This window comes from Prosopis cineraria, unplaced genomic scaffold (genome assembly GCF_029017545.1).
Source record: "Prosopis cineraria cultivar Desert tree isolate PC_DT_omini unplaced genomic scaffold, ASM2901754v1 PC3, whole genome shotgun sequence".
NCBI lineage: Eukaryota > Viridiplantae > Streptophyta > Magnoliopsida > Fabales > Fabaceae > Prosopis > Prosopis cineraria.
This window is the reverse complement of record NW_026555334.1, coordinates 5,142,035-5,154,810: the sequence shown is the minus strand read 5'-3', so window position 1 is coordinate 5,154,810 and position 12,776 is coordinate 5,142,035. Positions and strand designations below refer to the sequence as shown.

At 29.4% G+C, this 12,776-nt stretch overlaps 1 protein-coding gene across 1 annotated transcript; it reads left to right on the top strand.

Moving 5' to 3' along the window:
• The first annotated feature begins 1,893 nt into the window (after positions 1–1,893).
• LOC129304626 (paired amphipathic helix protein Sin3-like 2) lies at positions 1,894–3,730 on the top strand. The gene is made up of 3 exons (XM_054944349.1): positions 1,894–1,961; positions 2,074–2,248; positions 2,956–3,730. Exons 2-3 carry the CDS (start codon positions 2,085–2,087, stop codon positions 3,728–3,730), a joined length of 939 nt encoding a protein of 312 aa, XP_054800324.1. The 5' UTR covers positions 1,894–1,961; positions 2,074–2,084.
• Positions 3,731–12,776: the final 9,046 nt, after the last annotated feature.

Sequence of the window (12,776 nt, the reverse complement as noted above, 5' to 3'; positions counted from 1 at the left end):
TTAAAAACTTCATGAAATAGTCTACCAAAAAATGGTGAAATAAGAATTTAATAAAAAAATTGCTCAATATAATTTATATTTATTTTTCTTTAAATTTAATTAATTTTAACACAAAAATTTTTAAATTATTTAACTAAATATTGACACACTTAATTATCTAAAATTGTTCAAGTTGTGGGAGAGAGTAGACAATTAGATTATAAGGAAAAATTAATAATTTTTAAAATTTTAACATAATTAAAAATAAAAATATATTATTTTTTAATCTTTAAAGGAATATTACTAACAGTGCTATTGGATTAAAGTATAGGCTTTGAAAATAGAAAATAAGTCTCTATAATTTTAACAAAACAGAAGGGAGATCACCGTATTTTACCCAAATCAGGAAAAAATTATTTAAGATTGTATATATTCATAGAAACTGGTATAATAAATTTGATTAACAATAATTTGAATGGGGGAAAAATTAGTCCATGAACTTTTCCTCAATTATCATTCAATTATGAGTCCTTATAATTTATAGACTCAAAACAATTTAATCTTTTTTAATTTGATATTACTCAATCTTTATAGTTTTTTAGTTGTATATTATTCCATATATCTCCATAATTTTTTAACTCAATAAACTACAAGCATTGAGTTTTATTGAGTCAAAATTTAATAACTAAATTGATAATTGAGAGAAACTTTATGGATCAAAAGTTAATATTATCCCATTTGAATGCATGCCTCCAAAGAAGTTCCCATGAAATACTTTTAAATATAATTTTTGCAATAAATCTATTTGATATTTTTAGTAAAGTTGATGACGTTCGAAACAAACAAGGAGGAGGAATGTGGAGGAATAAGGTGAGGCGAGGGGAAAATGGACGAGAAATTTGAGCCTTAAGATAAACGAATAAATGATGTAAATAATTTCAGCCTTAAGTAATATCTGATACCATATATGGTGTAAATAATATTTTAAAAATTAGTTATATATGAGACTATTTATATAAATGATATAAATAAAATGAAATAAGGATGTAACAAGTGGTGATTATTAATAAAATCTATAAAAACTTTAGTCTGTTAAAAAAGATAAGCTTTTCAACTGATATAAAATATAATAACAACTTTTAAGTTTTAAACAATAATTCGAAAAGAAATTTTATAACATACTTATATAAAAGGAGAACTTACATTCAAGTCCCATATAAGAAAATTTATTACCCAAAGATCACATAAAATTCATAAAATACTTTTAAGTTTTAAATCTTGAGCATTTACAACTAGACTAAGAGTATTGATAATTGAGCAATGGTCATTAACAACTTATTGTTACAAGTTGTCTTTTTTCTTTACAAGTTATAAATAACCATTGCCCAATTATTAATACATTTAGTCAAGTTGTAAATGTGCAAAATACATTAAGAGTATTTTATGAATTTTATGAGAGCTCTTGATAATAAATTTCTTTATGTGAGATCTAAGTATAATTTTCCCTATATAAAATCTAGTCCGTTAATTTCAACTGCTCAACTTCATGATAAATATTTCATCTTCAAAGATTTAATGCTTTATAAAATTATTATTATAATATTAAATAATAAATGTTTTAATAAGAATAATGCTAAATAATATATTATAAAATTTAATGGTTAAAATTTATATACTTATTATTTAACAATAATAATATAAAATATTAAATCTCAACCATTGAAATTTAAATCCAAGATTTGAGAAGATAAGAAGAGATAGGTAGGAAGAGGAAAGTAAATTCCAAATATTTTATAGTTTATCTTAACGAGAAATAAGGAGTTCAAATTTCAGTTATAAATAGCGAATAACCCTATTTGTTCATTCCTAAACTCTTCCTCTCGTAATTGCTTCCTTAACTATATAAATCTCTCAGGTTTGTTTGAAGATCGATCCTTCCATCCATAGAAAGGGTAATAGATCAGCAATTAGATTTTCGTCAAGTAAGAATTTAAACCTTCCTCTTTTTGGTTCAATTTGTTCTTTTTTGTTTCACTTATTTATTTATTTGCTCATTTCCTGACCTTTTTTTTTTTTTTTGGCTATAAAATCAAGGAAACGAGACAATGAAGAGAATAACTGCGAGCGATGCCCATGCTGGTGAATCGTATATTGGCTTACAAACTATGGATGCGTTAAACTATTTGAGAGCAGTGAGAGAAGCATTTGACAGCAAAAGGGGAAAATATGATCTGTTCTTAGAAATCTTCAGAGATTTCAAGGCTCAAAGGTAAACTTATCTCCACACCTTTTTACACAAGAAACCAAAAGAGCAGTTATTGATATTTTGTAACTATAAGTAAACATATAATTCTCCCTGCCTCGCTATCGGTTCCTTTAGCTGATTGTTGCACAAAAATAAGTAGAATTTAAAAAAAATTAAACAACAAGAAATTAAAAGGAACTGAGAGAAAAAAGTAAAGAACAAGAACATGAAAAGTATCTCGAGTTCATGAATCCTCTCATTGCATTATATATAATTTATTAAACTCAATTTTATCCGTTGTGTGCGTAAAACAACTCAAGCCTCCCAATATCTTTGTTGTCTATATTTTTTTTTCATCTTTTATTTTATTTTCATCCTATATTTTGCAACTTTTCCCTTTATAAAACTATAAAAGGTAAGATTTAGATACTTAGTATTATATATTTAATATTTTTTTATCCAATCAGTAGATTTTAATGTGTTAATAATATTACTAATAAGAGCTCTTTATGAAATAAATAATTTATTAAAAATTAATATGTATTAATTTAATTGAGAACAATGAACAAGAACCTTAAATATATAAGGCTGTGTATATAAGTTTTTCTCATTAAAATAACCCTCTTTTTAACTATTGTTTTAAAATTCTTTTTTTTTTTCCTTTCTTTTTCAACTTTAATTAAAATATTCAAGTCTACAAACGTATATATATACATTTTTTCCCCCCGCAGGATTAACGTTGGAGATTTCTCAGCAAAGATGAAGGAAGTATTGGAGGGGCATGAGTTTTTGATTTTGGGATTAAACACCTTCTTGCCCAATGGATATAAGATCCCTCCTTCTTTTGAACAACGTCTCAATCGGCCTAATAAGGTTGACAAATCTGAGATTCATGTTCAAAAGAAGCCAAGGAAGAAGAAAACTAAAGGCGATGGAAAATCATCAGTTCAAGAAATCGATCTCGGCAAATGTGAACGTTATGATTTCAGCTACGTGCGTTTGCCTAAGCATTATCAGAGTCCTATAGATGGTCATATGAGATCTGAGCTTGATGCTTCAGTGTTAAACGATCGCTACGTATTGAATCCTCAAGGCCCTCAGGATTATTCGAAATCCAAGAGAATGTTCAATAAGTATCAGCAAGCACTGTTCAAATTTGAAGATGAGCAGTTTGAAGTGGACATGTTATTAGAGTCTCTGTGGTCAGCCTCTGAACGTGTTAAGGAAGTGAATAAGAACATACTTGAGAATAAGATCAACGTGAAGGCGGGTCCAATTTGTGTTGAAGAACACTTTAGGGTTTCACATTTGAGGATCATGGAACGTATATTTGGTGAGCATGGTCTTGACGCTATAGAGGAATTACGCAAGAATCCAACTGTTGCTTTGCCATTGATGCAAAAGAATCTTGAAGAACAACATACGAAGTTGAAGCAATGTCGTGAACGACTCAACATGGCTTGGGCTCAAGATTATGCTGACAATCATGCCAAATCACTTCTTTAAAATCATATATAGCTTTGTCAGGCCATTGTTATTTATTTTTCATGAAGCAAGCACTTTTAGTGTGTGTTTGGCTTTTAATTTATCAAAAATTTATTTGTAAAAGTTTATTTGACAAAAGTCAATTTAATAAAAGTCTATTGTTGTAATAAAATTTGTATTTAAATATATTTTTTTAAAAGTCAGTTTGATAAATTAAAAGTTGTTTAGATTAACAATGATTTATACTTTTAAAATATGCTTTTAAATATCTAATGACAAAAAAGAACATTGATTTATAATAATTTATATTTTTGGTTATATAAATATAATATATTAGAAATGTTTAAAAAATTTAAAAAAATTTTAAAATAACATAAAATTTAATATGATAAATAATAAAAATAAAAAATATAAAGTTTGATATGTTGGAAAAATCATATAATAAATAGCTCAACATACATTAGAATGAAAAATTAACATGATTCAAAAAAATATATATGATACATTTTTTATTCAAAAAAATTTAATCAACTAGACAAATCTTTATTGGTTGATAAAATTTTAAATAATATAAAATTTGATATATTAAATAATAAAAGTATAAAACATAAAATTTGATTTATTGGACAAAAAATTTATAAATAGTTTAATATTCATCAATCCTAAAAATTAACATGATTAATTATTCAATGTATAATGCTAACAACTTGATTTCTAATAATTATTATTTAAATAATTATTATATTTTTAATGAATTAACAATATTTTTTAAATAAAAGAATAATAGATTATACTTGAGATATCATGGTCAAATTATACTCTACTTTCTAAATTTACTTTTCAAAAACTCTTGGTATTGTAGTTGAATCATTGAGGTTGTGTTTCAACGAATTTTGCAAAATTGATTTTGGTTGGAATTAATCTAATTTACTTGAATTTTTTTAATATTTTTACCTTAATTGAGTTTTTCTTAGACAAAAGGAGTTTAATTGAGTTTTGTAATACTCTCCCAAATTAATCCGAACACTTAAAATATTATCATGGTAACAAAAGTTCTAAACACATAAATAAAGATTACCATGATAAAAGAATTAAACTTATTTACAAATTCACTAACCATAGTAGAAAGAGAAACGAACTAAAACTCTTGAAAGCTTGTATGTTTAAAAGAATTAAACATCTTTAACTCAAATTCTAAATAATCATAATATAGTAGAAAAGAACCTATCATAGTAAATATAATAGAACTTTCCTGAAATAATTTCATAAACAATAAAGACCTTGCTATGGTAGAAAATAAATAAATTTAATTAATTGAACTAAAATAGTAGAAAGAGTTTGATTAATATTAAATATCATGCAAGCTAATCATGGTAAAAAGAAAAAGATCCATATCAAGGTCTACCATGGTTAATAGGATAAAACCTTTATAAAAATGCGCGCGCATATACTGCAAAACGCACAATGCCATCAAAACACAAGACATCCACAATTCCAAGACCATAACCCATAAATCCAAATTTTATAACAAAATAGCTCATTCATATATAAATAAAGTTGTGGACCCACAATATTCCAGACAAAAGTCTTGACCTCCAGCCATATCTATTGGCACACAACCCAATTTATAGAAAGTAATGACCCCGTTTGATATGTTAGAACTGAAGTTAAAAAAGTGGAAGTGAAATCTAAAAATTGAACTATTTTGTATGCTAGAACTCACTTCCACCTAGAACCCACTTTCATCAAATTTGATGGAACTGGGTTCCTTAGGTATACCTATAAAATTAAGATGGGTTCTTGAAAATGAAAATTTTTGGACAACAATACCCTAAGTTATGAATTTTTAGGACAACATTGGCCATCCTCCATATCAAAAGAAACCCACTTGATCGATCAAAATTCACACCCTCAACCATGAACACTCTAGTCAAACAAGAGCAAGCAGACTTTGCGGCAGAGCAAAGAGGTTGAAGATGCTGATCAATTACATTTACAACAAATAAATTGAACAAACTACACCTAATCATACCACAAATCAAACAGACAAAAACAAAAGGCAAAAATAAATGAGGAGAATCCCTGTATTCATCAAAATCTTATCACAACTTTGTCCCCTAAACCCTAAACCCTAAAAAAATAAAGAACTAAATCACAGTCCCAGTTGGAGAACATGGTGTCGCCGTCGCAGAACGTGGTGTTGCCGTTGAAGAACATGGTGTCACCATTTGCAAACAAGAAGTCGCAGTCGATGCCTCTGTCAAACAATGAGATTGTGGAAGATTTTTGAAACATGCTGAGATTCCACGTTGCTTTTTCAGAGTCCCAGATTGCTTTTGCTTTCGATCAAAAAAAAGTTAGTTGTTTGGTTTTTTTTGGTTTTTCATGAAGGGTAAAAAGTCTTTTACTTAAACTTTTATCTGTGTAATTTATTTTTTATTTAAAAACTTGGTTTAGTTTCATTTGAATTTCTAACATACCAAACACATTTTTTAAGCCCACTTCTAGTCCAATTCTACTTTCACTTCCTTCGAAAATGGTTTCTTTGTACCAAATGAGGCATAAATCAATCATGCAATCAATCAAAAATCTCAACTAATGCAAATCCAAATTCAATCATAAAAAATCAAAGTGAGTGAGCCTTAAATGGCAATATACAAGTCGCATGCACAAAATTAGGCAAACAAATAATTACTTTATAATATATGCCTCATGTGTCCTTCCCTATGGTCCACCCTTAGAACATTCACCTAAAAATATTAAACTATAAGAGGAGACAAAATTTTAGTAATCAAGTATTTAAGTTGAAAGGTATGCAGGCATGTAATACAAGATAGTGAAGCAAACAAATAACACACACGCAGTTTATGAAGAAAATGTTTCCAAACAAAAATATGAACAAAATATTATAACCTGAACTGTTAACCCTTATAACCTCCTTTACTATATTAACAGGACTTGAAACTACTCGAGAGATGTAACTTACCCAAAAGGCACATAACTCTCCCTAGGTTAGGGCCCTTCTCTTACCTTGTAGGCTCAAAAGCTGTTATGTTATCTCTAAAGTTCTACCTCAATCCTAGTCAAAGGATAAGGGAGGTGTCTATGAGCTTGACAAATTGCTAACCACAGAATCCTTGGTGGTGGCTATATCATAATGATGGACATCATTTCACTCTACAATAAAAACAAAATATTAGCACTATTTCAACTTACAAAATTTAAAGGTGTTGGCATAATATTAGCCTACAATAATTTCATGGTATTGGCATCATTTCAATCTACAATAATTGACATCATTTTATCCTACAAAATTTAAAGACATTGGCATCATTTCAGCTTACAATAATTGGCATCATTTCATCCTATACAATTTAAAGGTGTTGGCATCATTTTAGCCTACAACAATTCCATGGTATTGGCATCATTTCAACCTATAAAATTTAAAGGCATTGACATCATTTCAATGTACAATAACTTCATTGTATTGTTATCATCTAAGCTTGCAATAATTGGCATCATTTTAGCTTTCAAATTTAAAGGTTTTAGCATCATGTCAGCCTATAATAATTCTATGATATATATTGGCATCATTTTAGCCTATAATAATTGGTACCATTTCAGCCCACAATAATTTCATTACATATATGAAAAATTATTATTTCCCAAAACATCATAAATTTCTTCCAACAACATATATATATATATATATATATAGCTTACCTTTAAAACATGCAAGTAATCCAAATCAAGCATACATGACATACATGACAAAGTAACCCCAATTTCCTTACTCCAACTAAGGGTGAAAATAGGTCAGGCTAGGCCGAGTTTTGGCTAAATAGGCTTGAGCTTATATGGTAAGCCAAAAGCCTGAGCCTGGCCTGAAGCCTATATAAAGCTTCTTATACAACTTAATCCTGAGCCTATCAAAAGCTTACATGGCCTGAAAGCCTATTTAAAAGTAAGCCTTTTAAGTAGGCATACTTTTAAGACTTAAAAGGCCTTAAATAGGCTTAACCTATAGTAACATAATTTGATTAAAATTCAAGAAGAATATAATCTAATTAAAATTCAACAAACAAGAAAAAAAGAAACATGGAACAAAAAACATCAAGTAACATCAACAATAACGTCTTAAATAGAAATATGTTATAACAGGATGAAATCCAAAAAGAAAAGCTAATAGTTTTTTTAGCAATATAAGTCTAGCAACAACTAGAAGCCTTGAACACCCAAATGCAAAGTGCAACACCAATTAAGTCCTCAATAGTATCACTTCTTGCTCAGATGAATCCTACATAATGAAAAAATCAATTAATAATAGAGATATATTTGAATACTTGTCTAAAACAACCATTAAAAAAATTAACATATTCAAGGGTCTTACCTTTTGTTTTCTCTTCAACCTATATTTATTACGAAGCCAATCTCTACCACATATGAGAATTTCAATAGACTTTTCATTCAATTTAGCATGATATTCATCAATTATCCTATCTTCGGCACTAAATGTAGATTTTGATGCACAATTGAGATAGGAATAGTTAATATCAAATGCCATCCTTGATAAAACTTTAAATTTAAAACTATTGCTCTTCCACCAATCCAAGGCACAGAAAGAAGTAGTAGAATTAATAGAAGGAATATAAGGATCATTCTCAAGATAAATTTCTAACTCTGATCTGGTAAGAGGAATTGAATGTCTTTGACGCACCATTGATAACATTCGTTGCATTCCTATATTATCTCTTCTTTGTTTAGCAACTTGTGAAGTGACAATGCCATCAACATTTACACCTCCAACATCTAAGGATGGGTCTTCTTTACACAACTTCATGTATTCAATATACATATCATGCAATGCCTTTTTTACCTTCTCAACATTTTGCTTAGCCTCACTTTTTGATTTACATATCAATAGGAAGGTTATCTCAATAGCATCTAATTTAATCCTTAGATCCAAAACACTTGCAATAGCCATCAACAAATTGCATTCTCCCCAATATTTGTCAAATTTTTCTTTCATAGGTTATGCCATTTCTCTAATGAACAAATTTAAGTCCTCTGATGCATCATTAATTATTTGTTTCACTCTATAGACTTCAGCAAGATATGAGTTAGAGGTAGGGTATTCACTACCTAAAATGATATTTGTGGCTTCATTGAATACTTTCAAAAGTTGACAAATTTTCTCAATCTTCACCCAGTCCTCATTTTCAGGAGCATAAATATAGTATGGCTCTTTTTGATGATAATCTGCAAAGGTATGCTTAAATTTCATGGCAGTTGTCAACATTAAGAATGTAGAATTCCATCTTGTAGGGCAATTAAGAATGAGTTTTCTTTCTTTCAAGCCCTTTAACTCAACAATTTCACAAAATGATTTCAACCTTGCATAAGAGGCATTAATAAACTTAACACTTTCACAAACTTTGTGAATAATGTCCTTAATCTTGTTAAGGCCATCTTGTACCAACAAATCTAATATATGAGCATAGCATCTAACGTGAAATAATTGTCCATCAAGCACTAACTTATTGTTCAATGACAAATTTTCTTTCAAATTTCAAATGCATGAGTCATTATAAGAAGCATTGTCAACAGAAATAGAGAATACCTTGTTTTCGATACCCCATGCTCTCAAGCATTTGAAAATTGCATTATTTACATCCACACCTCTCCTTAGAGGTGGCATTTGACAAAGTTTAGCACTCTCTTTTGAAGATTCCAATTTGCATCAACATAATGGCTAGTAATAAATGTGTATTCAACTACTTGGTGATTCGACTTCTACATATTTGTTGTGATGCTAACTTTGCTCACACTCTCCAAATTGTTCTTCAAGACTTTTTTCTTAACTTTATATAATGACAAATAATCATTTCTTGTTGTTTTACAAGAGACTTTTTTAAAATCTGGATTTGCATATTCAAAGGCCTAACACAAGACTTCATCTTCCACCATGTTGAAAGGCCGCTCATGCACCATGATTGCAGTAGCTAAGATTTCTCTCATTTTTTACAAGAATACTTTAAACCAGGAACAATAAATGGATTACTAGTAGCATTACTAGAGGGATGAAATGGGATGGTGGATTATTTACTTAATTAGGATGCCACCAACTTCCTTTGCAAGAAACCTTGCAAATGCCTTCTAAGATGGCTAGTGCTAGCCCCTTTCCTACTAGTAGTAAATTTCTTTTTACAATATTCACATTGTGCTTTCTTCACACCATCTATAAGTTCAATTTCTTTAAAATCTTTCCAAACTTTTCAAGTTTTTTGCCTCTTCTTTATGACCATAGAATCATCAGCTCCCTAGCATCTTCACATTCAGTGGTTGTATTATCCACATTATTCATGGTTGTGTCCTTTTGATGACTAGATTCAATTGTAGCTTGATCATTAGTTTGTCCTCGATTAGAGTTAGATCCAACATTGTTCTCATTTTGGTTACTCGCAATCTACCTAGTCCAAAGGTGAGGAAAAAACTTGAAATTGAAGCTTCCACAAATGGTGAACAGTGAATAAAAAACTCAAATGATGAAACTTAAATGAAAAGGAATAATAAACTTGTTATTTCTATCTAAACAATAAAATAAAATGATTTACAGAGAGCACAAGATTAGGAGTATCGCATGAGACATATACTAAAATAGCATATGCTTTGCATTTTCAGGTCAGTTGATTCAAAGGAGATGGCAACAAAATAAAACTAATTTAAAGAAATATTAAAATGAGCATTGCATAAGACAAAGAATTTATCTTGAAAAGAGAGCTAAAAAGCTTGTTTATAGGCACCAATAAATAATAATAATAATATATATGAATCATCTCTCAAAAAAGTGCTTAGGTTCTCATAAAGCAATTACACATACAGATGAGCAAAAGTAAAAAAACTAGATGTTTATGTGAAAAGACGTTTTGCTTAATATTAAACTTGGATTTTCACTCAAACATTCCGTGCCCATCAATTCTGGAATACCTTGTAAAGTTATTATCATATGACAATCCAAATAATAAAAAAATAGAGGGAAAAGAACCTAAAAGAAGCCTCTATTTTAGTCACAGCAGCACACTCAATCTAGCTACCTCACACGGGCACCGATAGTGTCGTTGCATCACTACGTCAAGCAAGAGATCAACAAATCTAGTGAAAGGAACAAGTTAATGAATGAGTGTGTATATATATATATATATATATAAACTCAGATGATGAATGAGTGTATATATATATATATTACTGATTTTGCCAAGTGCCAACTATCGTCAAACCAAAATTAACATGATGAATGAATGAGAGTTTCGAAACAGAGAGGTGAAAGCTATAATAAAAAAAAATGCTGCTGCGACACGCAAGTTATAGAGAGAATACCTTGGAGATAAAGATTAAAGCCTCATTCATTCATGAAGGTCGAACTCCAACAACTGCCAGCCGAAATAAGGTGTGCATCAAACTGTGTTGAAGGAGACAAAGAGATGCTTTTGATCCTTAGCCTGTTAGCCTTTACATGTAAAGGAGACAAAAAAACAGTCAATATTTTAAAATTTAGATTAAGGTTTTCTTTATTACTTTCAAGTTTCTATGCTATATTTTTAATCAATAAATTATATGTTATATGTTATAGATATATTATATAATATATAACATGTATACTGAATGTGTAATTTATATATATAATATGTAATAAAATATTATAATATTATATATATATATATATATTATATAATAATAATTCATATGTTAAAAATTAAACAAGCTAGCCTACTAGGCTTGTAGGCCAAGCTTTTTAAAAATAGGCCTAGCTTATTTGCTAAAATAGACTAGCTCAAAAGCCTTAGCCTGGCCTAACCTTTTTGTTAAAGGGGCCAAGCCAGGCCTGAAGTAGGCTAACAGCTCATGCAAGCTAAAGCAAACCATGAACATTAACACCTCAACAAGGTACGTAAAATTAAACCAGTCATTGAATTGGTCATGGCATTGAGTCATAGGATAGTGGTTCAACTATGGTTGAATTGGGGTTAAACTAATCATTATTAAAATAATACAATTTAAATAAAAAGACATTTATTATAAAAACATTCAATCAAATCCAATTACTAAAAAGTCTAACAATAATAAAATACAACATTTTAAATATTTATCATTACAATTACAACCCTTCAATCATTAAAAAGTTTAAAACTAATATTTACTAACACCAAAGCCATCATTAACTTCATTCAAATCTCTAAGTTTAAAGTAACAATTAGCCAAAGTAAAATAAAAAATGTAAAAGGAGAGGGAAGAGAAGACGAGGCATGAGCTATAGAGACCAATTTAATGCAAAAGGAATGTGAGCATGAGCTAGGATGTAGAAGACTTCAGTTGCAAAGGTGAGAAGAGAAAGAACGTTGTGTTGAGCTATCATGCTGGGCTGCACATTGTCGATGGCGAGAAGAATTACAGCATCTGATTAGGTTTACATCAAGCAAAGGTTTACAGTGAGCGAATGAGAAGAGACAGAGATGAGAGCAATTAGCCGATTAGGTTAAGACAAGAGATAAATGTCTGCATTTATGCACTTTACTCTGCCTCTAATTTCATTTTTGTTTTTCATTTCTTCATTCAATTTCAAAATTTGAAAAATTTAAAAAAATTAGAGTTTTTACAGAAAAAATAATAACCCAGCCAACCCAATTAGCCCATCGGTTTAGCCAGGTTATACTAGGTTACCCTAGGTTGATCGAGTCACACCAAATCAACGATTGACTGTGTTAGGTGGAAACCCAGACCAATAAAGAGATCGAGTCGCTGGTTTACAAGTTGACTCAGCCCATCCGATCCAGGTTTCCATCATGCACCTCGATTACAAAAAGTTAATCTACATGATTAGTTACATGTACATTAATAATAAACCAAATAAATGGAATTTACAACATAATTTTCAAGGGCGAACCTTCTTTAATAAAAATATTACTCCCCCTTACACGTATATGTAATTTCTTACACTATATGTAAATTAAACAAAAATATACTCTCTTTATTTAAAAATATAAGGCATTTTTCATAATATGAGATGAGA

Excerpts from the sequence above, each read along its gene's own strand:
- LOC129304626 (XM_054944349.1), top strand. The coding sequence starts at position 2,085 with ATGAAGAGAATAACTGCGAGCGATGCCCATGCTGGTGAATCGTATATT. Across the intron at positions 2,249-2,955 it reads AGAGATTTCAAGGCTCAAAG|GATTAACGTTGGAGATTTCT; the intron begins GTAAACTTATCT and ends TTCCCCCCGCAG.